The sequence below is a fragment of the Chlamydomonas reinhardtii genome, chromosome 13 (assembly GCF_000002595.2).
Source record: "Chlamydomonas reinhardtii strain CC-503 cw92 mt+ chromosome 13, whole genome shotgun sequence".
NCBI classification, from domain to species: Eukaryota; Viridiplantae; Chlorophyta; class Chlorophyceae; order Chlamydomonadales; family Chlamydomonadaceae; genus Chlamydomonas; species Chlamydomonas reinhardtii.
Window position 1 is genome coordinate 2,831,034 of NC_057016.1, and position 26,107 is coordinate 2,857,140.

The 26,107-nt window shown below is 64.2% G+C and overlaps 6 protein-coding genes across 6 annotated transcripts in view; 5 read left to right on the forward strand and 1 right to left on the reverse strand.

Annotated features, from left to right (window-relative positions):
* The first annotated feature begins 1,830 nt into the window (after positions 1–1,830).
* CHLRE_13g583150v5 (uncharacterized protein) lies at positions 1,831–5,046 on the forward strand. Its single transcript, XM_043069609.1, has 2 exons — positions 1,831–2,109; positions 2,271–5,046. Exons 1-2 carry the CDS (start codon positions 2,062–2,064, stop codon positions 4,443–4,445), a joined length of 2,223 nt encoding a protein of 740 aa, XP_042917584.1. The 5' UTR covers positions 1,831–2,061; the 3' UTR covers positions 4,446–5,046.
* A 104-nt stretch (positions 5,047–5,150) lies between these two features.
* CHLRE_13g583200v5 (uncharacterized protein) lies at positions 5,151–6,502 on the forward strand. The gene is made up of 3 exons (XM_043069610.1): positions 5,151–5,333; positions 5,584–6,016; positions 6,227–6,502. The coding sequence occupies exons 1-3, from the start codon at positions 5,228–5,230 to the stop codon at positions 6,351–6,353; spliced, it is 666 nt and encodes a 221-aa protein (XP_042917585.1). The 5' UTR covers positions 5,151–5,227; the 3' UTR covers positions 6,354–6,502.
* A 48-nt stretch (positions 6,503–6,550) lies between these two features.
* On the forward strand, positions 6,551–8,986 carry CHLRE_13g583217v5 (uncharacterized protein). Its single transcript, XM_043069611.1, has 4 exons — positions 6,551–7,217; positions 7,488–7,744; positions 8,018–8,086; positions 8,468–8,986. The coding sequence occupies exons 1-4, from the start codon at positions 6,849–6,851 to the stop codon at positions 8,559–8,561; spliced, it is 789 nt and encodes a 262-aa protein (XP_042917586.1). The 5' UTR covers positions 6,551–6,848; the 3' UTR covers positions 8,562–8,986.
* Positions 8,987–9,040: 54 nt separating this feature from the next.
* Positions 9,041–21,106, forward strand: CHLRE_13g583250v5 (uncharacterized protein). The gene is made up of 21 exons (XM_043069612.1): positions 9,041–9,220; positions 9,311–9,399; positions 9,944–10,092; positions 10,848–10,969; positions 11,303–11,737; positions 12,181–12,288; positions 12,799–12,911; positions 13,309–13,385; positions 13,697–13,825; positions 14,180–14,290; positions 14,574–14,689; positions 15,061–15,234; positions 15,426–15,472; positions 15,693–15,744; positions 16,086–16,203; positions 16,650–16,819; positions 17,598–17,654; positions 17,961–17,999; positions 18,725–18,850; positions 19,372–19,451; positions 19,905–21,106. Exons 1-21 carry the CDS (start codon positions 9,143–9,145, stop codon positions 19,957–19,959), a joined length of 2,445 nt encoding a protein of 814 aa, XP_042917587.1. The 5' UTR covers positions 9,041–9,142; the 3' UTR covers positions 19,960–21,106.
* A 54-nt stretch (positions 21,107–21,160) lies between these two features.
* CHLRE_13g583287v5 (uncharacterized protein) lies at positions 21,161–22,672 on the forward strand. Its single transcript, XM_043069613.1, has 3 exons — positions 21,161–21,245; positions 21,374–21,659; positions 21,932–22,672. Exons 1-2 carry the CDS (start codon positions 21,195–21,197, stop codon positions 21,635–21,637), a joined length of 315 nt encoding a protein of 104 aa, XP_042917588.1. The 5' UTR covers positions 21,161–21,194; the 3' UTR covers positions 21,638–21,659; positions 21,932–22,672.
* A 232-nt stretch (positions 22,673–22,904) lies between these two features.
* CHLRE_13g583300v5 (uncharacterized protein) overlaps positions 22,905–26,107 on the reverse strand; it is a 3,386-nt gene continuing 183 nt past the window's right edge. The window contains exons 1-3 of the mRNA XM_043069614.1: positions 25,944–26,107; positions 25,367–25,664; positions 22,905–25,085 (exon numbers count right to left, since the gene is read on the reverse strand). The exon at positions 25,944–26,107 is cut by the window's right edge and continues 183 nt beyond it. Of these exons, the coding sequence (XP_042917589.1) occupies positions 24,317–25,085; positions 25,367–25,664; positions 25,944–26,103 (1,227 nt within the window). The 5' untranslated portion in view covers positions 26,104–26,107 and the 3' untranslated portion in view covers positions 22,905–24,316. The remainder of the gene's footprint in view (positions 25,086–25,366; positions 25,665–25,943) is intronic.

Below are 26,107 nucleotides of genomic sequence, written 5' to 3' on the forward strand. Positions count from 1 at the left end.
ACACACTGCCCCGCTAACACGGTGCCAGACCCTGGCTTTCAACAACCATCGTGTCGTGTTGCACAGATAACCGTATTGTAGCTGTAGCAAAGCGATTGGTGGATGTTCCAGGCGAAACCGCGCGTGCCGATGCCGCCTACGGTTCCTCTCTTAGAACGCCCCGAGATCACAACCCGTTGCTCTGCATGTAGCTTTGCAGTGGCTGCCATGTGGGTCGTGCTCCTGGCATGGCATCCCTGCCTGTCCATGGTGGAGGTGTTGGGAGGATGCTGCCTGCGCCTGCCTGCTCCAGCACTGCTGTCAGGCCGCTGCTAGGGTGCAAGGACGGCTTGCGCTGGAGGAGGAAGCCGTCATAGGCAACATACCTTGGCTTGAGGCTGAGCCTGGGGTCGGGGACTTGGGGTGGAGTTGTGGGCGGCCAGGCGAGCGGCCCACGAAGCATGCAGGGCACCGGGGCACGCACATGCTGCCTGATATCCAAAGCCACGATCTTCGGGATGGCCGTACAGCAGCCCCGTCGGGATTCCCGTCAGGCGCTGCTCAGCTGGCTGTTGAAGCCAGCTTCCCGTCATTCACATGTGCGACCAGACGTTCTACCTCCACATCCCACCACATCCTCCAGGAGGCCGCATGTTCCATCTTGCTCCATGCGCCATGACACCATGGAAGTGCAGTAGGCAGAACCAGGGGAGGGCAGAACAGCGGGACGGGAGGTGGGATGGGGTGGGTGGGGGTGGGGGGCACAAAGTGCCGGACCTTGGAATTCCCCGGGGCTGTTCCCCTTGAGCGGATGACCGACGCCCCGATGGACAAAAACATGTGGTTTCAGGGTTAAAAGCGGTACATAATTGACTCCCCTTGGCGAGCGCTATCACGCTATGAATGCGGATGTTACAGAGGGGACAGTCCCAGCACCCGAAGACGCCGGGCCATCACATGCTATCAGGGCCCAACTTGACTCCACCAACCCCGACTTGGCTGCAAACCCTCCCGCGGTCAAAGTCCGTGTGACTCCGCGCACAGTGAGTCCACGCTATGCCATCGGTGGACGGTGGTCCTGTCCCGAGACGGTCATACGTTGCATCCAGCGAAATCCCCTCGTCCCAGCCCACCCCACGGTTCAACTCTCTATAATATGATGTATGGATAGAATGCATCGGCAGCCTTGTCAAACATATTGTTATTTGCACCAGCGCTTGAGAGCCGTACTACGTCAGTGTGCGCGTGTCAAATGTGCGGACATATACCGTCGTGTCCCAAGCAACTTCGATAACGCGTCCACGCCCGGATGCGCAACTTAGGCCTCCCACGCTTTTGTGCTTATTGCGGCATAACGTCCACACTTGAGCCTCTTAGTGCTGCGTTTGGCCCCTAGTTCTGCCTGTGGGGCGCTTCCCGGAATCCGCCAGGATGGGCTCCTGAAACCCGCCGGACCTCCAGGGACGACTCAGGGGCGGCCCAGAACTCCCTCATCAGACAACCCCTGAAAACTAAAAGCACATGCGTAATGCTCTTGTAAAGCTCTGTAACTATGAGAATGGGGTAAGAACCTGAGCTTTCTACCCCCCCCCCCCGGACAGCCCCCGGAAACCCGACGGGCCCTGGCGGGCCCCCCAGCTGCCCCCAGGGAGGACAACCGACCGGCTGGGTTCCTGGTGTCAGGTTTTCCACAATGCCTTTGGCGCATGTCCCATATCGCGGCTGGTGCCAAGGCTGGCGCCCTCAGGTACGCTGCCAGGCGGCAGACCGGCAGTGCGGCACGCTCAGCATGGCCCTGCATGGGCCTTTCGCTTACATGATCACATAGTGCAGACACTGACATTTGATTTACAGCCTACTAAGTAAGCAAGTTGATATACTGCGCTGTGGCGTCGCCGCAGCCACTTGTGGAGCTGCAAGTGTCCCGACATGGCCACGGTGACAGAGAGCGTGGGGTTGCAGTTCCCAGAATGGGGCGTGTCAGCGGTATGCCTGCATCCTGATAACAGCGTGCAAGTATTTTTTGACTTCAAGGAGCGGTATAACGTTGAGGATTATGAGCCTCCGAAGAAACCATTTAGCATGGCGCTGGTCGGCCTGGACTCCGCGGCTCCCTCCAAAGGCCCTCCGGTGAGGCAAAAACGAACTTATCATGCAGTTCCGGGCAAGGTAACTCAAAGCGTAATTGCCGCTCGCCGCATAATACACGGTCGGTCGACTCACACGACCCCGGACCTCCTTGCGACCCCGGCTCAGTCCGTGCCTCCCGGCTCCCGGCTTTGCCCTTGCAGGTCCCGCTAGCCCTACCGTCGCTGACGCCACGTACGTACGACCCGCCCTACCCCCACCAAGTCGTACACGACCCCTGCACCGACCTTACCTACCTGCTGGGCCCGGAGCTGGGGCTGCTCTCGCTCAGCCGTGCAGGCGCCGTGGTGCAGGTGCTGGCGCCCTCGGTCCTGCTGGGCATGGGCGTGCGGACCGCAAACGGCATGGTGCCTGACGGCAAGGGCTGCCTCTACATTGCCGGCGACTGGTGGACTGGGAAGACAGACGCCGCCGTTGACAGCACCTTTCCGCCCGGGCGAGCAGCGCTGGTGCGCGTCTTCCTGCCTGGCGTGTGCGGGCGCGAGGTCGCCTCTGCGGCGCTGCAGGCGCTGCTGCCGCCAGAGGCTGGCATCACTGCAGGCCTGGCGCTGCACTACCCCTCTGGTACGCTGTACCTTGCGGCGGATGCGGGCGTGTATGAGTGGGTGGAGGACGCGCCGGGCGGGCCCGGATTCCGCCTGCTGGTGCGGGGCGAGGGCCGCATTGACGGCTGGCATGAGGAGGACATAAATGGGGCAATGGGGCTGGACGGAGAGTGGGATGGGGTGCGCGTGGCGGAAGAGGAGGAGGAGGCAGGGCCGGGCGGCGGCGTCCAGGCCGGACCGGGGGACGCGGCGGGCGCGGGCGCGAACGCGGCGGCAGCAGCAGCTGGTGTGGCTGCAGCACCCACACCAGCCGCGGCCGCACGAGCTGCGGCCGCTGCAAGGGCAGCAGCAAGGGCCGCAGCTCGCGCTGCACGGCCCCCGCTGCGCTCCATCCGGGCAATTGCGGTGGAGGAGAGCGGCGATCTCCTGGTGGTGCATACCATATTGCCGGTGCCAGACATTGAAATGGCCGATGACGTGTATGACGACGGCACCCGGCTTGACAGGGGCTGGCTGGCCCGCGTGCGGCGCCTGCCGCCGCAAGGCGGCGGCCACTCCGGCAGCAGCAGCGGCAGCAGCAACCGCGTCAGTGTGACCACACTAATACGCCTGAAGAGCTGGGCGGAGCTGCAGCAGCAGCCTCGGGGCTGGAGCCCACAGTTGCGCATCCTGCCGCACGGCTGGCTCGCCATCACTGAGCCGCAGGCCGACTGCCGAGAGGTGCGGCTGCTCAGGCTGAGCTGCGGCCTGCGGCCCTGCCGGCCGCTCACGCCGGACTCGCTCACGTCGCCGGCGGCAGCGGCGGCCCGGCGAGCGACGCTCGCCGCCGACCTGGGCGCGCTGCTGCCGCCGGGCTGCGGCGGGGAGGCCGCGGCGGCCGCCGCGGCGGCCGCTGCCGCTGCCGCTGCCGCTGCCGCTGCCGCTGCCGCTGCCGCTGCCGCTGCCGCTACCGCCGCGAGCGCCAGCGGCAATGTGTGGAGCCCGCAGCCGGATGTGGTGGTGCGGGTGGGCGGTCAGGACTTCCCTCTGCACCGGGCGGTGTTGGCGGCGCGCAGCTCCTTCTTCGCCGACCTGTTCGGCGCGGTGGGCAGCGCGGCGTCCGGCGGCGTGGTGCCGCTGCCGGAGCCCTACACCGCGCCCGTGTTCCGGCACGTGGTAGCCTACATGTACACGGGCGCCGCGGAGGACTGGGACGCCCACACCAGCATGGCCGTGGCGGACCTGGCGCACCTGCTCGACCTGCCGGAGCTGCGGGCGGCGGCGCAGCGGCACCTGCTGGAGGTGGTGCGGCCCGCCACATTCGCCGCCGCGCTGCGCTGGGCTTTCGGCTGGCCGCTGGCGGTGGCCCGCGACGCCGGCGCAGCCGGCGCAGCCGGCACGGGTGCAGCCGGCACGGGCGCAGCCGGCACGGGCGCAGCCGGCACGGGCGCAGCCGGCACGGGCGCAGCCGGCACGGGTGCAGCTGGCGCGCGTGCAGCTGGCGCGCGTGCAGCCGGCACGGGCGCAGCCGGTGCAACCGGTGCACCTGGCGCGGGCGGCGCTGCCGCCAGCAGCGATGGCGTCTTTGTCCTGGCGGACGAGTTGTGCAGGTGGTACGCGGCGCACCAGCAGGAGGTGCTGGCGCAGGCGCCGCAGAGCCTGGCGGAGTTGATGCAGGGAGACGGCGGGCAGATGGCGATGCAGCTGCTGCAGGCGGTGGCGCTCATGTCAGCGGGGGCGGCGGCGGCGGCGGGAAGGCTGGCAGGCAACCGGCGTCGCAGGTCGGAGGGTTGAGGGGCGGGTTGGTGAATGCCGCGTCGGAAGGGCTTGGGGGGCGATGCGATGAGCAGAGCTGCCGTGAGGCATGCAAGGGACTTTGTGTGTACGGTAGCCACGTGTAAGGACAGATGGATGATGATGCACAGTCTGACCGCTTGCCAGGGGACTAGAGCCCACGATTGGACCTTGACTGCTGTGTGCATACTGTGTATGAGTGCGATGGCTTTCTGTTGTCTGATTGGCAGGTGAGTGCTGCATTATTTGGGGGGCTGGTACGTGGCAGGCACACGGATTACTGGGGAGAGAGCCATGCGGTGGGACAGCGTGTATGCAGCAGACTTTGCAGGGTTGGTAGGGTAGGTACGGTCGTCAGGTGCTTGTTGGCATGGTGATTGCGTGAGGCGGCAGGCCTGGAAGTGGTCACGAGCGGGTGCCCATGCGGTGGCGAGCGAGGTAGAGGTCGGTCCACTGCATAGCAGCCGGTGCCGTGAGGTGTCCTTCCGACTCGGCCTGAGGATGGCCAGTCGTCTGGATGGGGGCTACCGAGATGTTTGATTAATAAATCAATGTACACGACTTGTTGGGAAAGACTCTTCCAATGTAAAGCCCTCCAGCCGAGTGCCCAGTGCCCAGTGTGCAAGCGGTGGCGAAACGTACAGAGGTGCTGTGAGGCAGCAGCCCGACGTAGCGCAGGTCCACGACTTCGCCAGGCTACGCAAATCTACACCGCAGGCGGGGTCTCTCATAAAGCATACACAATTGTACCACACAACGACACACGTTTTACGTTAGTTGGCATGCCGCCGACTGAGCAACAACAGCAGCAGGCTGGCGCTGCCGCGGGGACAGGCCCAGCCGCGAGCGGCTTCAATCCAGCCAAGGTGGACGCAAAGGTCTATTTGGGTGAGTAGGTTTCAGCGCAAAAGTCAGCGGCATCAGAAAATGCGGCTTGCCTTTTGGGACAAGGTTGCGTGCCGCAGCAACCGCCCGACGCCGCGACCGCCCGACGCCCGGCGGTACCGCGGTACGCGCGAGTCTGCCACACAAGCCCGGTTCACCCCCGCCCGCCCGCCCGCCCGCCCGCCCGCCTTGAATCTTCCTTCCTTCCACCCTCCACCCCACCCTGCACGCGCCACCTCTTGTCCCACCGCAGCCAATGAGCGCACGCTGCTGACGTGGATGCGGCAGGCGGTGCTGCTGGGCGGTCTGGGCGCCGCCGCCTGCGGCTTCGCCAGCTACCACCACCTCCGCGGCAGCGACGGCGGCGGTCACGGTGGGAGCCACGGTGGCCACGGCGGGAGCCACGGCGGCGGCAGTGCTGCTGCTGCTTGCAGTCAGCGCGACTTCGACTCGACGCAGGCTGTGGAAACAGGCGGCAGCGGAGGACACGGGGTCGGCGCCGCGGCCGCCTGCAGCAGCTTAGCGGCTGCTGGCAAGGTGCTGGTGATGGAGGTGGTGGGGGCGGCGGCGCGTGTGTCGCCGCAGGAGCTGCTTTCGCGGCTGGGCGGCATGGCGCTGATGCTGCTGGGGGCGGGCGTGGCGGCGGCCGCCTGCCGCAACTACTACCTGCGGGTGGACATGATCCGGTGGGTGCGGCCGTGAGGCGCCGAGGGAGAAGGACAGGACAGGGCAGATGCGGGCAGCTGAAGGTAGGCCGGCGGCAGGGAGGCCAGGGATGGGAGTGGGGTAGGGAGGCCAGGGATGGGAGTGGCGCATTCAAGGTGTACATAAGGGGCAACTACAGAGGCTCGACGGCTAGCATACTGTGTCCCGACTGCACCCTGCGTGCTCTACAGGAGCGGCGTGGGCTCCGACAGTTCACGCTGGGACAGCAAGGTCCTGCCGCGTCTGCTCACGGGCTGCCTGGCCGCGGTCATGCTGGCGGTGTTCGCGGGATCGCTACAGGCAGCGATGTCGCGCTGAAGACGATGGAAACGCCTCGTCAGAACGAATGGCTGAGTTGGAGATGGGGTGGAGGGAGGGGGCAACAACGCTCGAGTAGGCCAGTGTTGTTGGTGAGGGAGAGGGCCATCCGCTCATGCGGCGACGATGGGAGCTCAGGTCGATGTACTTGTCGAATTCATTCATTTTGTGTATGTAGCTGTCAGCAGTACAAAACTAGTTAGCGCGACTGGGCCAAACAGTTTGCCTTGCAATTGTCAAGCAGTGCGGTTCGTCTAGCTTGCGGTCGCCGAGCCATGCAATGCCAACACCACAGACCTGCTATCTGACCGTGTAAAGAACTAGAGTAGTTTCGGCCTCGGCGTTGCCGCGCTTCTGACTGTTGCGTGCCGACCGCAGTGCGTCGGCACCCCAACTCGGCAACCCGACGCCACGCGGGGGCGCCCGGCAGGGAGGCGGCAAGCGGGCTCGATGCGGCGGGCGGACGGAGTAGCACCTTGCAGCTCAAGTTATACCATGGCGCCCTTTAGGACCACGCGACAAATCTGCGTTGCTGAACGCGCAGCCAGTGGCGCCGCCGCTTGCGCTCCCCATCTGGCCGCAGCCAGGGGGCCGCTGCGACGGCCATCGCTCGCTTCACACCCGCCCAGTTGCGCCACGTCACCTGGCAACAGCACCAGTAGCATCAGCAGCAGCAGCCGTGGTCAAGCGCCACGTAGCTCTACAGAATGGTCAGAAGGAGCAGCAGCGCCCGGAAGGAGGGCTGGCGCCACCCCAGCAGTCCGCATCCGGCAGGCAACGCCGGACGACTCGGTCGCCTTAGCGGCACTCGACGCCAGCTGTGCGGCTGACGGCTCGTCCGGGTGGAGCGAAGGCATCTACAGGGTAGGGTGCAGGCTGTAGGTGGCATGCCGGCGGTGGACGCAGCAGCGGTCGTGGGAGACCGCGGTTGTGGGAAACCGTTCGGGCGGCCGTGGAGTGTGAGCGCATGCGGCTGGGATGTGCACTGGAAGCGCACGAGGAGGAGGGTCCAACAGCATGCCTGCACTCTGTAATGCGCGCAAGCTGCGGGGGCCCTTATGAGGGCCCCTATGAGTTAAACGAACTTTGATTTGCTGATTTCCCCATGCCCTTGCCCTTGATCTTGCCCGACAGACGGACCTGCAGCCCGGCAGCCCCAACCTCATTCTTTTGGCGGAGGCGGACGATGCTACTGGCAGTAGCGACAGAAGCAGTAGCTACAGCAGCAGTGGCAACGACAGTAGCAGTGGCAGTAGCGGACGATTGCTGGCGCTGGCCGCAGGCAGCCAGGCGGGCGGCGAGGTGTCGCTCACAAACGTAGCGGTGGCGGCGGCGTGCCGGGGGGCTGGGCTGGGCCGGCGGATAACGGTGGAGCTGCTGCGGCGGCTGGGGTGAGTGTGGTCGTCACATTGGTTGGCTGGTGTTGGGCGGTTGAGGCACGAGAACGGGCTCCAGCACAACGGTGCCGCAGTCGTGAACATGCATGCATGGGGCACTGGTCACATGGCGCAGGATGCGTACACACGTGCGTGCATGTGCGGATGTGTCGTGTGTCTCGCGCGGCCTTGTCCTGCGCGGCGCGACGAAAAACCTGCCTTGCCTGCTGCTGCAGCATCCCAGCTGCTTCCCGCCGTGGCTTCTCACACCGCCTCCTTGCCCCGCAGGTCGGGGCAAGGTCCCACCTTCCTGGAGGTGCGGGTGGACAACGCGGCGGCGCAGGCGCTATACGCCAGGTGAGAGGCGCGCGTGTGTGGAACGACAAGGAATGGCCAAGTGTGCTAGGAGAACACAAGGTGGAAGGCAAGGAAAGGAAAACGGTGGGCGTTAAGTTGTGTGATGCGCGCACGCACGCGTTTTCTTTGTGTATGTCCGGTCTTGTGGGGCCTAGCTCGATGCCCCTTGTGTATCGGGGTTGCAAGGGTCGGCAGGTGGGCGCCTGACTGTGTTGGATGCACCTAGCTATTGTGCACTGGCTGCATGCATGTGCTGCTTGTGTGCAGCTCCTCCTGCCACCGCCAGCATCGCCGAGTTAGCAACACTGCTTCTCGTGGCCGCCTTCGGCTGAGGCCCGCCTGAGTCTCATTTGTGCGCCTGTGACGCCCTGACCGCCACAGGCTGGGCTTCGAGGTGGCGGGCCGCCGCAAGCGCTACAACCCAGACGGCAGTGACTCGTTTGTGATGATTCGTCAACCGGGGCCGCTGAGTTGAGCGGGGCTAAGCTGGGGAGCAGGCGCGGGGAAGCCGGGAAGGGGCGGGTGTGTGGCGTGGAAAAAGTACCGATAGAGGAGGTTGAGCTAAGCGGCGACGGATTCGCAGTAGTGTGGTACATGCTGATGTGCGGTTGTCTAAGTGTCTGGAGAAGTCGTGAGCGTCACATTTCGCACGAAGCAATGGAGCGCCCACCATCTCAGGTGGCGCCCACTCCGGACGCGCACCAGCACCGCTCAAGTTTATTCGTATGCAGAACTGTACATGTGATAGGCGTCGTGAGAACGGAGGGGGATTTGCGTGAATCTGGGCCGGAGGGTTTGGGGCTGGGGCACTGGGGATTGGCACGCGTCGGGCCCCCGCGGTAACCCCGAATCCGGCACGCAAAATTCCTCAAGCCTAAAGCTTTGTAATTTGGACACTTACAGCATACAACTACAATTGCATTTGCAATCTCCAACAGAAGAGCACAAACCCCGCACGAAGGGACGATCATTGCCCTTCTGTCCCTTTTTCAAGGCATGTGCGTCATGCTTTAGCAGCAGTGATGACGACATGACTTAGATAGCTAGCTCAGCAGGATGTACTCGAACGGAGTCCCTCCGCGGAGAAAGGAGAGGAAGGTGCAAGTGGTCTTTCCGCACCCGGATGTTGAAAAGGTAATCCGATACTAGCTGTAAATGCTCATGGACAGGTGCAAACCGAACTGCGCTCATTTCTGGAATCCCTGCTCGGACACGGAATCGCAGCACTGCGCTGGCGTGGAGTCGCTGCTCCTTCCCTCCGTACCCAACCATAAACTCTTGTTCACAGCATCTCGCGACTCCACCGTCCGGAGGTGCGCCGGGCCGGGTCCGGCGTAAGGGTTTGTGCAGGCAGGCTTCCGGGACCCTCGCGGATAGCGCGCGGTCAGGCGGGGGCATGGCCCTGCTGAGGCAAAGTGCACTGTTGGGATGCGGGCATGCGGGTTTACTTGCTTCTCACAGCAAACGGCTAGGACGGGATGGGGCCAGGGGCGCGGGGGTTCGGGGGCAGCGTCGTGCTGGATGCAAGGCTGGATGGTGGGCGAGCACGTGTCGTGTGCGTACTGTCAGCCTCACTCCGAGGCCGCGCGAGGCGGCGTGCCTGGCGGGCTCTCGCTCTTTGTGTGTGGGAGGCGGCGTGCGCACACCCGTGCGCCTGGGCGCGTATTGCAGCAGCTGCAAACGAAGGGGGGAGGCGGGGCAATGTGGGCTCATGGGCTCAGAACTCGGCCTGGTGCCGTCAAACGCTCGTCTGTTCCCCTGTCCTTTTCCCCCTCACCGCACCTTGACCCTAAACAACCACTGCCACACCGCCGCCACCACCACCGCCGCCGCCACTGTCACTGCCTGTGCCTCCAGATGGGACGTGGCGGGTCCGGAGCCGGTGCTGGAGGCGGTGTTTGCTGGCCACGCCGACTGGGTGAATGACCTGGCGCTCATTGGGGACCTGCTCATCACCTGTAGCAATGACCAGACCGTGCGGCTGTGGAAGGCCGGCAGCGACAACGGTGGGAGCCGGGGGAGGGGGAGGGGGAGGGGGGAGGGGGATAAGGGGATCGACAGGGACAGGGACAGGGACAGGGACAGGGACAGGGACAGGGACAGGGACAGGGACAGGGACAGGGACAGGGACAGGGACAGGGACAGGGACAGGGACAGGGGCAGGGGCAGGGGCAGGGGCAGGGGCAGGGGCAGGGGCAGGGGCAGGGGCAGGGGCAGGGACAGGGACAGCGACAGCGACAGCGACAGCGACAGCGACAGCGACAGCGACAGCGACAGCGACAGCGAGGCAGGCAGGGGGGGCAACGGCTGTGAGCTTGGGCAAGGGGCACGGGGCGCGGGGCTCCTCGACCACGGCACCAGGAGGCTTGGGCTTTGGGCCACACCCACGGGCCACACCCCTGAGAGGAGGCAACTGGGGCGGATGTCTGAGGCGTGCATCCTTGGCACCGGCCTCAGACCGGCGCCCTGCACCACGCTCCTCCGCCTCCACCCGCCACGGATTGCGTTGGGTTCAGTTTAGTTTGGGTTGGTATCTACAACCCCCCAAGGCCTCCACCCCCTGCTTGTATCCTGTTCCCATGCTATGCTTCAACCTTGCAACTCCACACCCCAGTGCACCCTGTACAGCTTTTCCAACCGTCTTTGCAACCCCCAGCAGTTCCATGTATCATACAAACCATTCGCATATGCTACTGTACCTGGCTAAGCCTTTACTTCTTAACTAATCATGAATGTACCCCCCCCCCCCGCCCCCCTGCAGGCCAGCACCTGCACACGCTGTCGTACCACTCGGACTACGTCACCTGCCTGGCGGCCGCGCCGGCGCGCAGCCTGGTGGTGTCGGCGGGACTGCGGGCCGAGATATTCCTGCTCAACATAGAGGTGGGGCGGGATGTGGGTGGGGGGCCGAGATATTCCTGCTCAACATAGAGGTGGGGGGGGGGTTATGTGCCCGGGCCCAATGAAGGGGGGGGGGCGTAGCCGTTCATATGAAGAACGGAGTGATTAGATCACAAGTATAATCTGCCGAAGTGCCGGGGGCCAGGCAAATCAGGGATGGAGATACCAAGAACGGTTCTCAGCACGGTTCTTCATAGACTGAATAGTCGTACTCCTGGCTATTGTTAGAATATAAACGGCCACCCCCGCCTCCCACGCGCCCGACTCCATTCCCCTCATCGCCCCCCACTCGTACCTGCCTCCCCAACACCCCAGACGGGCAAGCACTCGCAACTCTACCCGGGCTCCTCCTCAACCACCGGCAGCGGCGGCGGCGGCGGCGGACACAGCGAAGACGGCCACGGCGGCGCCGGCGCCGCCTCCGCCACCAGCCCCACCGCCAGCGTCTCCCCGCATGGCGGCGGCGGCGGCGGCGGCGGCTGCTTCAGCCCACACGCGGCCGGACCGGGTCACTTGGGTGGTTTGGGCGGCAACACGCCGGTCGGCGGGCACGGCGCCGGCGGCGGCTTGGGCGGGATGGGCGCGGGCGGCGGGGGCGGGGGCGGTGGGGAGAAGGACCAACCCGGCAGTGTGTATGCGCTGGCGCTGAATCCGGCCGGCACGCTGATTGCCGCGGGCACCAGCGAGGCGCTGGTGCGGCTGCTGGACCCGCGCACAGGCAGGAAGATCACAAAGCTGAGGGGGCACCAGGTGCGTGGGGTGGGGTAATTCGGGTTGTAAGTATGGAAGTGCCAGCCCAAACTTAACCAAACCAAGCTAAACTAGCGGAGCGCGATGAGGCATGGGGGTTGCGAGCATGACTAATTTAGAAGGAGCTAAGTTGTAGCCAGGCACGTTGGGGGCGGGTGGAGGGTGGGGCGGGGGTGTGGAGGGTGGAGGTGGCATGGAGGTCGAGGCGGGGTGGGGTGGGGCGGGGCGGGGTGCGGCACGCGATGGAGACATCAGAGATGGCGTGCCTTGCACTGCGGGTGCAGCGCCGGGACGCCAACCGACAACTCTTGGGCACGCGTCGCGCGGCACGCTGTCGCGTGTGGGCGTGCCCGTGCCAACCATGCGCACACACACACCCGCACGGGCCCCCCTCACACACACACGCAAACACACTCGCCCTCACCCTGCGGGACCCACCGCAGGACACTGTGCGGGCGCTGCTGGTGAACGCCGACGGCAGCACCATCATCAGCGGCGCCAGCGACGGCACCATCAAGCTGTGGGACGTGGGCATGCAGCGCTGCGTGCAGGTGCGTGTGTGTGTGTGGGGTGGGTGGATGGGTTACATTCATGATGAGTTAAGAAGAAGCGAGGTTGTAGCCAGGCACAAGGGTACAGCAGGCGCGTCATTACCGGTGACCGGGCAGGGGGTCCAAGGAGCAGGGGTAGGAGCAGGGGCAGGGGCGGTGGGGGTGGGCAGGGTGGGCTAATCGGAAGTGGGTGCGACCAGACATGCAGGGTTGTTGAGGTGGCTTTGTCCTAGCGTTGAGCAGACTGGGGCCTCGCAGGCTTGCAGTCGGACTACTTTCTTACTCCGCCTCAATCAAGCTGCTTGGGTGCAGTAGCCCAGGAAGCCCCCCAACCAACCTTCACACTGCTCCCTGTATGTCGCCTATTTAAGCCTGCCAAGCCCTTTCCTGCACGTGGTATCCGGCGTGCCACATTCGCCCTCTTAGTTCTGCCATCACAAACCGTTCACATGAATGGCTATCACCCCCAACCGGTGATACCGCACGTGCCGCGCCGCCCCACTTCCACAGACCTATAACCTACACAGCGACAGTGTGTGGTCGCTGCTGTCCCCCGACGACTCCTTCGCCACCATCTACAGCGCCGGAAGGGACGGGGCGCTGTACCGCACACGCACACAGCAGTGAGTGTGGGAGGCGCGGAGTGGGGCTTGGGAGTCGGGTGGCGGGGAGCGGGGAATGGGGCTGGGGAGTGGGGTGGAGTTGGTGGGGTGGGGTTGGTGGGGTGGGGCGGGGTGGGGAGTGACACGGGGTGGGAGCAGGGCTGGCGGTATGGGTAAGGGGAAGACGAAAGTCAGGGTTTCCCCACCACAGGTCGCCCCTTGTGCCTGCCTGACACACCGCTCGCCCGCCCTCTCCACCTCCTCACCTCGCACCTCCCCAACCCTCCATTCTCCCCTCCGCCCCTCTACCCTCTCACCTCTCCCCCCCCCCACTTCCTTAACTAATCATGAATGTAACCCACCCCACACACACACGTCTCTGTACCAATCCTTGCAACCCCTCCTCCCCCCCACCCAGCCGCACCTCTGAGTTGTTGGCTGTGGAGGACCGGCCCGTTACCGCCCTGGCGCTGGACCCGGAGGGGGAGCCGCTGGGTAGGCGCAGGAGGAGGGAGAGGGTGTGTGTGTGTGAGGGGGGATATGTGGGGTGATGTGAGGAGGGGGAGTCGCTGGAAAGGTGGGGAGGGGGGGATGTGAGCGGCGGGTTTTGGAGAGGGTGGACCAGGGGGGGGGGGGCGGCGGGGCTTGGGACGGGCCGTGGGGCGGGGCGGGCGGGGTGGGGCGGGTTTGGGAAATGGGGGATAGGTCTTGCGGAGGAGGGGGTGGGGCGCTCAGCGTGTTGTTGTCGCTGATGTGTGTGTTTTCTTCCTGACACTGCCCCGTGCACCCTGCCCTGCGCCCCCCAGGCCCCGGCGGTGTGCCCAGTGTGGCGGTGTGGACCTCCACGCCCGCCTCCTCCGTGCACAAGTGGCTGGTGCCGCGCGACCCGGGCTCGGCGGCGGCGGCGGGCGGCGACGGCGGGCGCAGCTTCTCGGGTGGGTGGATGTGTGCATGTTTGGGTGGGTGGGGGTAGGTCATTCCGGTTCAACATAAAGGATAGAGCGCATAGACCGCATAGAGAGCGGGGGGGGGCGGGGGCGGGGGGAATGATGCCATGGCGCGATGCGATGTAAACCGAGTCTCCCACGTACGCGTTTGCTGCTGCCCACTTTGGTAGTGGCGGCAACCTCTGGTGGTGGGGGCCACCTCTGTTTCACCACCTCCGTAGAACCTCAATTCCAGACCTCCATTGCAAGCAACACGCCTCCCATGATCCCATCACCACACACGTTGCCCCATCACCCCACTGCCCCACCGACCCCACCAACCCCCTTTTCCCCCGCTCGCAGTGTCCTCCCGCACGCACGGCCTGAGCTCCCACATGCGCAACCGCATGTCCCTGGAGGCCAACCGCCAGCCACTGGTGCGCAGCCCCGCAGCGGTCATTGCCGGAGTGCCAGGTGCGGCCTGGTCGGCTTGTGTACGGAAAGCATAGCGCAAAGACAGTGCGTGTGTATGCGTGTGTGTGTGTGTATGTGTGCGTGCGTGCGTGCGTGCGTGTGTGTGTGTGTGTGTGTGTGTGTGTGTGTGTGTGTGTATGTGTGTGTGTGTGTGTGTGTGTGTGTGAAACACACACCCCTCCACCTACCCGCCTCCCCCCGCCCGTTGTAACCTCGCCTTCTTGTAATTGCTACTGCCTGGCCCCGCACCCCGGAACCCCACACGCCCCCCCCCCACCTGCAGCGCTGGAGGCTCACGAGGTGCTGGCGGACCGGCGCCACGTGCTCACACGCGACAGCCGCGGCCACGTGGAGCTGTGGGACGTGCTCACCGGGGCCAAGGTCCAGTCGTACGGCAAGGTGCGTGTGTGGGGGGGGGGCGGGAGGGCGTGTGTGTGGCTGTGTCTGTTACTGTGTGTGTCCGGGTGTGTGCGTGTCTGTGTCTGTGTCAGTGTCTGGCTGTGCGGCTGTGTGTCTGTGTGTAGCTTGCGTGTTTCTGACTGTGTCCGAGTGGGCGTGCGTGCATCTTCCAACCCCGTTTCCAGCGCTGTGGCAGTGCCGCGTGCCCCTCCCTGCATGTGAGTGATGTCGGCCTTGTGTATCATGTGCCTGGGACTTCTTAAACTCAAACTTACAAGTGCCCTCAAACCCAAACCCCCCAATCCCCAAACCCCCAAGCCCCCAAACCCAAATCCCACAAATCCCCCAAACCCCAAACCCTGCCAACACAGGTGGACATGGACGCCAAGCGTCGCGAGCTGTGGGAGGCGCGCTCCGTGCCCGCCTGGTTCTCCGCCGACACGCGGCTGGGCTGCCTGTGCATCAGCCTGGAGCCGGGCAGCGCCTTCGCGGCGGAGGAGTACGCGCAGCAGCTCGAGTACAGCGGCGTGCCGGACGACTGCAAGGTGGGGGCTGGGGCGGGGGGGGGAGGGAGAGGGAGGGGGAGGAGGGAGAGGAGCGAGAGGAGGTAAAGGGAGAGGGAGAGGGACAGGGAGAGGAAGAGCGGGGTAATTGATTCCAGCCCACACCTCCGCACCTCCAACCCCGCCTCCATCCCACCACCACCACCACCCCCCACACCCACACACCCACACAGGTCAACTACGGCAAGCTGGTCCTGGACTGCGTTTTCGCCAAGTGGAGGTGGGGTGGCGAGCGTGTGTGTGTATGTGTGTGGTGGGGGGGGGGGAGAGGGCGACATGCGCGACACGCGAGGGGAGGATGTGCAGGTGTGGGGTCTGCTGCAGGGCGGATATGGTTATCGGTATGCTGCGCTTTGCCGGTGTGCGTGTCTCCCCAGTGCGCTCACACATACACTGTCGTTGCGCTTTGTTTGGCTTTGTGCTTTTCAACACACATGCAGGTACAAGCTGGCGGCGGGCATGTCTGCCGGCGCGCCGCCCCCGCCGCCACCGGTGAGGCCGTGAGGGCCGCTGCTGTCATGTCGCTCATGTGGAACTGCGGGACCACAGGCCGCTCTCTGCCAGGCCCAAACAGCACTGCCGCTGGCACCCTTGCACCCCGCCTGCCGCACTCTACCACCTCTTATCCATTGCCCCTAGAGCAATCAGTGCCGCCGCGCAGAGCCCTTCTCCTCCTCCACCCACCCCAGAATGTGCCTGGCCACAACTGCGCTTTTTCTTCTTAACCAAGCATGATTATAAACCCCTCTCCATGGGTCATGCATGGAACTCCCACCCACCCCCTGCTGTCTACTTCGCTACACTTCTCTGTACCAATCCTTGCAACCCCCCAGGGCCACCTGTTCCCGCTGCCCGGCCCCGACGGCTCCCTGCCGCCGCCGGCCCCCGGCACCTCCGCCTACTACCCCGACATATGGCCCAAGTACTGGCAGGTCGGGGCGTTGCCCGCGGGTGAGTGCAGGAGAGGGCGAGGCAGGGCGAGAGAGGGTGAGGTAGGCGGGGAGGTGGGGAGGCAGGGTGAGGGAGGGCTGGTTTCATCAGCAGGTTCAAGGGGTGGGTGACACGCTTCGGCCGCCTCCGAGGCTGCGACTGCGCGCTTCATCATACCGAACTATTAGCGCCCCTCCCTGTCCTTGTCCCCACGGAGGAGGCGCCACGTTCCCCACACCCCACATTCCCACACCGTGAGGCCCCCAACTCCGCCCAAACTTCGCTCACACCACACCCCGTTCTCCACATGAGCGGCTACCCCCGCTGACAGCTCCTCGTCACTTAGGCCACGCTCTCCTCCTCGCTCTTTTGCATCGGGTCCGCTTTAGTACAAATCCCCTCCCGCCTCCGCCTTCATTTCCTAAATAATCATGAGTGTAACCTCTCCCCTGCCTCCAACACGACAGTCATGTGCTCGCGGCACGACGGCCAGCGCTGGCGGCGGCTGATCAACGCCTTTGACGGCGGAGAGGCGGAGCCGGGCGAGGTGCCCACGTGGGTGGGTGACGTGGTGCTTCGCGGCGCCAATGTGACGCCCAAGGAAGCCAAGTGCGCCTTCGTGCTACTGCCCATGGAGGTGAGGGGTGTGGGTGTGTGGGGGGGGGGGGTGAGGGGGTTCCATTTATTACTGTTTAGAAAGTGAAGGCGTAGCCACGCGGCGTAGCCCGGGCACAGTAGTATAGGGGGTGTTGTGGGGGTGCGGGTGGGGTACGGGATGGCGGGTTGGGAGGTGAGGGGGGTGGGGGGGGGGTTAACTTTGAACCAATCCCGTAAGGAAACAGTCGCGCTGCAAGGAGAAACTGCAGCCGCAGGGTGTGGGGGGGGGGCGAGGGTGGGTGTGAGGGTGAGGGGGTTACATTCATGGTTAGTTAGGAAGTGAAGGCGTAGCCACGTGGCGTAGCCCGGGCACAGTAGTGTAGGGGGCGTGGGGGTGCGGGTGGGGTAGGGGATGGCGGGTTGGGAGGCGGGGGTGGGGGTGGGGCTGGGGGTGGGGTTCTATGCCTGGGCCCAACGAAGTAGGGGGTGAGGACGCGGGTGCGGGCGGGATTGAGGAATGAGAGGATTGGGTTGAAGCAGCTGAGTGGACCCCGACATGGATGGAGTTCCTGGGTCTCGAGACATGTGCACTGGTATACCGTATGTATACCCTAGCCCGCACACCATCACGTGTGGGTGTCCTCTTTCTCTGTGCTCGCTAACGCACACAACTGAAGTGCGCACGCGCCCCACCCCTCGCGCCCACCCCCTATTTGGTAACGACGTCGGCTGCAGTCTGCAGTACGCGTCCTGTACCGCTTTTCCAACCATCTTTGCAACCCGCCGGCCCCAACCCCCCGCCCCTGTCCCCGCCGCAGGGCTCCAACCTGCCAAGCCTCATGCAGTCCAAACTCAACGCGCCGCGCATCCTGCAGGTGAGCGCAACTGCCCACTGCCCCGCTGCCCCGCTGCGCCGCTGCCCCCAGCTGCCCCCAGCTGCCCCCAGCTGCCCCACCGGCCCGCTGCCCTGCTGCCCTGCCATCCCGCTGCCCCGCCCGCGCGTGATGGACAACTCGCGCGTGTGTGCCTTGACTCGTGTGTGTGCCGTGACTGTGTGCCTGGGCTCTAGCCCGGCTCTGTACGAAACGTGAGCCGCATGGCTGGCGTGCCCTTCACAAAAAAACAAATTAAACCAAATCAAACCCAACCAAACTAAATATATTCCGGTTGATTAACTGCAGGTGCACAAAGTGGCGCACTACTGCTGCAGCAAGTTGCAGGTGCGTGGTGACGCGGATTCAAAAGGCGCGTGGGGCGGACACCCAGGCGCGCACCCCTGGGCGGCTGTTACCCGGCGCCGGCTCGGCTTCGCTCACGGGCTCAGCCAAGCGCAGCGCGGCGCAAATGTTGAGTGAAGCCATGCCAACGTTTACATTGCTGATCCCCGGCGACGGGTCATTGACGTCCAGGCTGTGAGACGCTGCGCTTGATCATAACCTGCCATCGTCTAATTTCGCACACCTGTACCCTCACGCCGGCATTACGTACTCGCGCGCTCGCGGCCTCAACCCAACCCAATCCCATCCAAACATCAACCCCCTACCTCTCCGCTTCATCTTAACTATGCATGAATTTAACCCCCACTGGACATCGGCGGTTGATACAATGACTCACTCCCTTCGTTCCCCATCAACGGCTTCCCCACGACCACCACCACCACCACCACCACCACCACCACCACCACCACCACCACCACCACCACCACCACCACCACCACCACCACCACCACCACCACCACGACCACCACCACCACCACCTCCTCCTCCTCGCCCCTGTCCGCCCCCCGTTGACATGCACCCCAACCCCCCGGCTACAACTCCGCTTCTCCTTCATTCATCACGAACTTTTCCCCCTCTGCAGAACTTGAAACATCGCTCCTCCTTATTTTACAACTTCGCTTCTTCTTAATTACCAAAATCATGAATGCCGCCTCTCTCGGCTGTAGGAGTTGAACATCGCGCTGGAGGTGCGCCCCATCTACCTGCGCCGCCCGCCGGCCGCCGCGCCCGACCTTGCGGACGAGCCGGGTGTGCCGCCGCGGCCGGTGCTGGAGCTGACATGCAACGGCGTGGTAGGTTGGGTACTTGGGTTGGGCTGAGGGGGGTTGCAAGGATTGGTACAGATAAGTATAGCAAAGTAGACAGCAGGGGGGCGGGTCCATGCATGAGTTCGGGGCGCGGGAGGGGGGGTTACATTCATGGTATTAATAAGTGGAGGCGTAGCCAGGAACAGTAGTACCGGGGGGGTTTGGAGATGTGGCGGCTTGCTAGCCGGGCATAACGTGCGTGTGGATAGGGCTTGCCGTAGTTTGCGGTGTGCTAGGCGTGCCGTGTTCGAATGGGTGCCGACTTGCTGCCGGGGTAGCGTTGAGAGATCTGCGCCAGTGTCCGCGTCAACCCGCCGCTCCCACGCACTGCACTGCACACGTGGAGCTGCGTGTCGGCGTACATGGCATCCCCACCCCCGCGGCGTCTTCGTGACGACTGGGGGATTTGGGACCTACTGGTATTTCATTGGGCTCGGCCACAAACACGCCCTCCCCCCCCCCTGGAATCCTGACACTGTCTTGTGCTGCCCCCCCCGCGTTTGCAGCTGGTGCCATTTGAGATGAGTCTGGCCACCGTGAAGAAGTTCATTTGGAAGAAGAGCGACGACCTCATCTTCAACTACAAGTAAGGGAAACGGAAAAGGGAAATGGAAAGGAAAAGGAAAAGGAAAAGGAAAAGGAAAAGGGAAACGGACTGGGACTGGGACTGGGACTGGGACTGGGACTGGGACTGGGACAGGGACAGGGACAGGGACAGGGACAGGGACAGGGACAGGGACAGGGACAGGGACAGCGACAGCGACAGCGACAGCGACTGGGACTGGGACTGGGGCAGGGGCAGGGGCAGGGGCAGGGGCAGGGGCAGGGGCCGGGACAGGGGCAGGGGCAGAGGGAGGGAAGGGGAGGGGAGGGGAGGGGATGTTCTCCTTTGGGACGTGGCTGGCTCGACCCTGATATTGAAACTGCACCGCGCCTGCATTGCATGACTTACACGCACGCACATACATAAAGTTCCATCCCCTTTACCGATTCTAATCACATCCGGTCACCCACCCGCCCACCCAACCCCAACAAACAGGATTCGGGACCCGGCGCACCCCGCGCCCATGCCCCAGCTCGCACCCAGCAGCTGAGGCGGCTGTGTCTCGTTGCTCGCGCAGCCGGGGTGTTGCAACTGCCGAAATGGTGGCAGAGCGCTCTTTCCGGGGCCGCCACCTGTAAGGACCGGCAATGATTGCCTTCTCAGTCATTTCGTAGTATGCCTTGGACGCGGCTTTATGAACTTGTGTACGGCGCGCAGCAGGAGCGGCACATTTTCTGAAGTGTTGCAACCGCGGGAAGGTGGTTGGAATGCGCGGTGCTAGAGAGCCGCGTCAGGGCCTTGGAGCCTTTGAGGCGCTGGCACTGCTCATGATTCTAGGTGCAGCAGTGGGTGTGCTCAGAAGCCTTGCCTGCACTGTTGCCGGCGGGTTTAAGGGGACATTGATTGGTTTGCGTGCTGAGCGGAATGCCGGCATCAGCAGGGCCACGTGCCCCACCGGGGCGCAACAGATGTGCCGTAGCATCAAGAGCACCCACAAGGGCTGGCAGCTGCTGCGTTTGTCCGCACTGCGTGAAGGTGACGACTGCTGGATGGTTGCGCGGTGCTGCTTGCTGCTGGAGGCTATTACTGCAGCTGGGTTGGTGTTCGGAGGATTTGCTTCTGGCACGTGGAGTCGCTGCGGGAACGTTGCTTGGCGGTGCGAGCTGCTGCGTGCGCTGTGCTGTGCTGCCCGTGAGGGTATCATGTATGGCAGTAGTCAGGCGATAGCGCAAGATATACACTGATATACCGGTAGGTACGAGCGCAAGTGAGTCTTGCGCTGGCACTACTACTGGCACGCACAGGCAGGCGCAGGATGCCTGTTGCCTCTATCTCGGCGGGTGGATGCGGCGTTATGCCTGCTGCTGCGTCTGGAACGTGACTACGGTATGGATACGTTGCCAGCGTTAGTTTTAGCTGCGGTGTAGTGGTGCCAAAGCATTGAGAGCAGGCTGTGCAAGAGGGGCGGGGCGCTGGTGGGGCGGGCCCGCACCTTGAGCGGGACGGTAATGCCAAGCTTGCAGAAGATGTATGGCAGAGTCGCGGAAATGTTAACGTTGCTTATTAGGTGTGCGATTCGTGCTCGAGCCTTGGTTCTGTCGCACCTATCTTGTCGCATCACGGGGTCGTGGCGCCAATCAACCAAAGCAACCTCCCACAGAGATCGACATAGTCCCGTGTAAGAAACTATCTGCTCACAATCTAATCATAAATGTTGGGCTACTGACGAAGCAGCCGCTGCGATGTCTTCTCCGTTTTCGCCACGGGGGTTCCGTTTTCAACATAATGGGTCCGCAAATTTTTGCAGGTGCCGCGGGCAACCCAGAAGCACCTGGAGCTTCATAGAGAATGACCCAGCAGGAGCCGTAGCCGCTGTCACCGCCGTTGTCAGGGTCGGTACATCCCTGTTTGAAGCCGGGTTCCATGCCCGAGGCCTTCTAGACGACATAAAACGTTCTCAGCAGGTTCTGCGGCGTGCCGACGCCGAGATCCAGGCCGCGCGGCTGGGTGCTGACACCGAGGTCCAGACCGCGTGGTTGCGTGCCGACGCCGAGATCCAGGCCGTGCGGCTGCGCGCTGACGCCGAGATCCAGGCCGCGCGGCTGCGCGCCGACGCCGCGAACCAGGCCGCCAGGGAGGCGAAAGAACTGCTGGACTTCGTCGTTAACGGCAGACGACGACACCACTACACTGTCGTGAAGGAGGTCGACGCCACGAAGCGCAAGTAGTGCGTGCTGCTGACGGGGGAAGGTGCGTGGAGTGGGTGTCGCCTACCTCGGGATTTGAACCACCCTGCCAGCAGGGTGCGAAGGTGCTAGCTAGGCTTCGGTACTGCAATTGAAAGCAGCAGGGGCAGGGCAGGGTAACAGTGGAAGATGTTCAGATGCACGTGTTGGTGCCGTACGTTTGACTGCGTGCTATAGCTGCGGCTCACCCTCATCAATATTAATGAGATATGATGATGATGATAATATCATGACCAACCGCACGCCGCCGCCCTACCTACTTATCAAGCAATGCAGGCGCTGCCACGCTCTTCAACAGCCTCTGGATGTAAGGCCCGGCGGCGTGCTCCTGCTGCTGCTGGCGTGCCTGCGTGCGTACGTGCCCTTGGCCGTGACGCCAGCAGCCGGCAGGCGCCGCCGCTAGCTGGCACGCCCCAGCTAGCCGTGTACCGGTGCTGGGGTGCTGCAGGCGCGCGATTCAGTTTTGTGCGGCTGGCAGGGACGCACGGCGGGGAGGAGCGGGTAGGGGTGGCAAGGGCAAGGAGCTGGCACACGCAAACGAATGCATCCTTGCGAGGCATCATGTAGCATCCTGGGGCGGGGTGGGGGCTGCAAGCTTGCCCCGCCGGCAAGGCACATGGATTGGTTAGGTGGAGGTGCAGCAGCCAGGGACAAGGGCTGAGCGGGTTGGAGGTGGGAGGTGGGTGAGGGGAGAGGGAGGGATGGGGGTGGGAAGTGGGTTGGGAGAGGTGGGAGCGAGAGGGGAGAGGCAAGGGGAGGGGAGAGGAGGGAGGGAGGAAGGTGGAGGGGTGACTTGGTTAAAAACTGGTAGTCGCTGGGCACAGCAAGGCATCTGGGCATGCGTGCATGGCTTTTACCGACACAGACTCAGGCAAATGACTTCATAGCTAGTGCTGCGCTGTTGTGCACATGCTGAATGAAGCCAGGGTTGGTGCGCTATTGTTTCATAGGTGGCTTGTTGCCTGGTCATTTGGCAGATACCGGACGGTAGATGCGCTAGCTAGCCTACCTGCAACGAACATGGTTGCGCGCGCGCCACAGGGCTGATGTGTGTGCACGATGCATCTGTAGTTGCTGTTGGACTTCGCTGTGATAGAGCAGCGAGCTAGACTGGTTGGCCTACCTGCCGCAGGCGCCACTTCGGACACACGCACCCACCCAAGTCACCCCGCCATCTTTCTTAGAAAGGAAACCACCTCCCACGTCACTCCGCCAGTCGGTGCTGACACGGCAATGTGGAACACATGTATCTCGCATGGCGTTACAATGAATGTGCGGGCGCGCGGCCAACCCTTACTGTTTCGAGTTGCCGAGCCGCTCGGTGTTCCCCCTCCTTCACCCCCTGCGTGCGACAAGTGATAAGTCAATGTCATCCACAGCACCCCTGGCCGCTAAGTGCACGTGATGTATGAATGGGCGACACGGTGCGCTGTGTGGGCGAGACTTGGACGGACAAGCGAGGGGCGGGCCGTGCAAGCAATCCTGTTGCGTGGCTGCGGCAAGGCCCTCACACAACGGTATACGTCCACCGCCCCGCCGGCTGCTCCTCCGTCCCTACCTGCTCCTCCTTACACACATGTGCACATATACGCACACATACACGCACACACACCTGTGTACGTGTGCAGGTGTCAAAACGTCTTCAAAATGTAGTAGTCCATATCCTGCACGCCGGCGAGTACCGCATCCCTAATAACTCTCTCGCGCCTCTCGATTGGTTGCTGGCTTGCACTGCAATGCGTACAATCTATGTATGCACGAGCAGCTCTCGCCATCCTACTTCCATCTACTCTTTAAATAAAGTCCTATTACCGGTCAACAATACTTACATGCATCCCAAACGTGTGTCATTTGCCAGCACCCAACCCCGACAGCAATCACCGCATCCAGTTAACAATCACGATGCGGCCAAGGCGTGGGGCGGGGGCTTGCGTCCATATACGGTGTGCGTGCCTTGAATGCGTCCTTAACAGGTTGGTAAAGATGGTCCGCGCAGCAACTGGGGGCATGGTCGTGTGTGTGAGTAATGTGTGTGATGTGAACATGAGTCACCTGTCCCGCGTGCGCACGTGTGCGCCAGCAGGCTCAGGGCGTGAGTAACCCAACGCTAAGGCTAACTAACTAGCCGCCGCAAATGAGGTGCCATAATGGCAGCGGTGTGCTTTATTTATTATCGTTACGCAATTTTGCTACCGAGTGCATGTGCACGCGTGTCGGCGTCCGCAAGGCAACTCAAACCATGGCAGACCCGGCCGCCGCCACGCTGCGCGTGCGCACCGCACCCCCGAATCCCACCCACACCCGGTAAACCCGCCCCCTAGCAGCCGCTGCACACGTTGCAACCACCAAACCCAAGCGTTGAACGCACGTATTGCAGTGCCTAATCACCCCCCTTCTCCCTGAAGGACCCATCTTTGCTCGTTCTGCACCGCCCACGCGGCGCACCCACCCGCCCACCCAGCCCAGCGACAGCTACATCGAGTAAGCGGAGCACGCGCAATCATCGTGCTCGCTTCCTTCCTGCCAGTCGAGTGGCTCTCAAGCGGGCTTTCTCTCACCCACCCCGCCGGCGGCCCATAGGCCATAGACCGACCTGCGCGCAGCTGCCAGGCGTGGCGTAGGCACGGCCCCCAGCGTCCAACCCAACAGGGGAGGGGCACATTAGTGAGCTGCCGCCACGGGAGCACCGCCCATTGATCTGACCAGTGCCGCCGCCGATGCCACCTCCGCCACCACCGGCTCCACCACGGCGCCGGCGCCCGCGCCCGCATCACTCACAGCCGCAGCGCCCTTCGCGCGTCGCGCGGCGCCGCCGGCCGAGGGGCCCTTCCGAACCGCAGCGGCCGCGCCACGGGCGGGCGGCAGAGCGGCTGCGTCTGCCAACATGCCGGCGACGGGCGGCATGGGCAGGCTGAGGCCCACGACACAGCAGCCGTCGCCGTCCCTGTCACCCCGCGACACAGCGCCTAGGCTGCTTGAGGAGGAGCGGCCGCCCTCGCTGGCGCCGCCCGCACTCCCCACTACGGCAAGCGCTGCCGCCGCCGCCGCCGCCACCTCCACAGCTGGTGCGGGCGCCGGCGCCGGCTCGGGCTGCTCACCCGCCGCCGCCACCGCAGCCAGCGCGGCAGCTAGCTGCGCCTGCTTGCTCTGCCTGGACGCCGCCGCTGCAACGGCGCTCCGGTCCGACAGCTCCACCACCACCGCGGCAGCGGCGCCCGCGCCGCCGCCGGCCGGTGTTGACGGCACTGACGGCGCCCGCACGCCTGCTGACCGCCGCGCTGACCCCGGCCGTAGCGGCGAGCTGACGCCGCCGGGGGTTGCGGCCGTGGCCGCTCCCCCTGCTGACGTCGCAGCGGCGCCGTCGGCCCCGCCGGAGCAGACCAGGGGGTCCAGCGGGGCGGACACCTGCTGCCGCCAGTCCCAGGAGCCCCTGCGACGGCGGAGGAGAATAATACCGTAAGGAGGAGAAGAAGAAGAAGAAGATCAAGCACACGCGGCAAGGCAACGCGAACGCGGCAAACGCGTCAGCACCGGATGCCGGATGCGCTCTGCACTGCACTGCATAGGGTGGGCATGCGGTACCAGAGCCGACACCACCAGCCGTGGCCTCCGCCCCAGCTGACCCAATGTATAACCCCCGGCCCCTCCCTCAGGGCTGCCTAGCTCTTCTCCCACGCCCTAATCCCACCCAAAAGTCCACAGCCCCCTCACCTCAGGGAGGTCTTAAGCAGGTTGCCCCAGGCCGCGCGCATGCCGCTTAAGCGGGAGGGCGTCGCCGCGGCCGCCGACGCCCCAGGCGAGTTTCCCAACGCAGTTGGGTCGTGCATGTCGAGCTGCAGAGCCGGCGGCGTGGCGCCACCGCGCTGCTGGTTCTGGCCGTGTTGGCGGGAGCCGCCGGCGCCGGCGCCGGCGCGGGGGGTGCCGGGGCCTGCGCCTGCGCCTGCAGGGGGGTCGTCCTCAAGCTCCATGCCCACCACGCCCTGGTGGATGGACGTCCACTCGTGGCCGCCTGTACACGCGTGATGAACAGTGTACGGCATACGGCATAGTAGACAGGGGCAAAAAGCGTTTAGTACGGGCGCCGTGAGGAGGTGCGACGGCATGCGTGGTTGATGGAGTTCCAGGCAACGCTCCGACCCGCCGTTCCACCAAACCCAAACCCATTTTAATATTTCATTCGCATCAGGCACCCTTCTACTCTGCCCTCACCCCCCTGAGGCCCTGCCACACACGCCGGAGCCCACGCGCACACAGGCGCCCCAGCACGCCCTACCCAGCACCCACGTACCCGGCAGGCCGGTGGCCTCGTCGGACTTGCCGCCCGCCGCGTCGCCGCCCGAGCCGCCGCCCGCCTCGTCCTCGGGACGGATCAGGCGGGCGGTGCGGCCGCCGGCGCCCGAGGTGGAGGAGCCGCCGCCAGAGGAGCGGCCCAGGCCCAGGCCCATCATGCTT

What these genes read in the sequence shown, in the direction of transcription:
- CHLRE_13g583150v5 (XM_043069609.1), top strand. Translation starts at nt 2,062, where the DNA reads ATGGCGCTGGTCGGCCTGGACTCCGCGGCTCCCTCCAAAGGCCCTCCG. An exon ending in CTCCCTCCAAAGGCCCTCCG is followed by an intron (nt 2,110 to 2,270) that starts GTGAGGCAAAAA and finishes TTGCCCTTGCAG; the next exon opens with GTCCCGCTAGCCCTACCGTC.
- CHLRE_13g583287v5 (XM_043069613.1), top strand. Translation starts at nt 21,195, where the DNA reads ATGGGTCCGCAAATTTTTGCAGGTGCCGCGGGCAACCCAGAAGCACCT. An exon ending in GCAACCCAGAAGCACCTGGA is followed by an intron (nt 21,246 to 21,373) that starts GCTTCATAGAGA and finishes CGTTCTCAGCAG; the next exon opens with GTTCTGCGGCGTGCCGACGC.
- CHLRE_13g583217v5 (XM_043069611.1), top strand. Translation starts at nt 6,849, where the DNA reads ATGGCGCCCTTTAGGACCACGCGACAAATCTGCGTTGCTGAACGCGCA. An exon ending in GGAGCGAAGGCATCTACAGG is followed by an intron (nt 7,218 to 7,487) that starts GTAGGGTGCAGG and finishes CTTGCCCGACAG; the next exon opens with ACGGACCTGCAGCCCGGCAG. An exon ending in GAGCTGCTGCGGCGGCTGGG is followed by an intron (nt 7,745 to 8,017) that starts GTGAGTGTGGTC and finishes CTTGCCCCGCAG; the next exon opens with GTCGGGGCAAGGTCCCACCT.
- CHLRE_13g583250v5 (XM_043069612.1), top strand. Translation starts at nt 9,143, where the DNA reads ATGTACTCGAACGGAGTCCCTCCGCGGAGAAAGGAGAGGAAGGTGCAA. An exon ending in GCATGCAGCGCTGCGTGCAG is followed by an intron (nt 12,289 to 12,798) that starts GTGCGTGTGTGT and finishes CCACTTCCACAG; the next exon opens with ACCTATAACCTACACAGCGA. An exon ending in GGTCGGGGCGTTGCCCGCGG is followed by an intron (nt 16,204 to 16,649) that starts GTGAGTGCAGGA and finishes CCAACACGACAG; the next exon opens with TCATGTGCTCGCGGCACGAC.
- CHLRE_13g583200v5 (XM_043069610.1), top strand. Translation starts at nt 5,228, where the DNA reads ATGCCGCCGACTGAGCAACAACAGCAGCAGGCTGGCGCTGCCGCGGGG. An exon ending in GGACGCAAAGGTCTATTTGG is followed by an intron (nt 5,334 to 5,583) that starts GTGAGTAGGTTT and finishes GTCCCACCGCAG; the next exon opens with CCAATGAGCGCACGCTGCTG. An exon ending in CTGCGGGTGGACATGATCCG is followed by an intron (nt 6,017 to 6,226) that starts GTGGGTGCGGCC and finishes CGTGCTCTACAG; the next exon opens with GAGCGGCGTGGGCTCCGACA.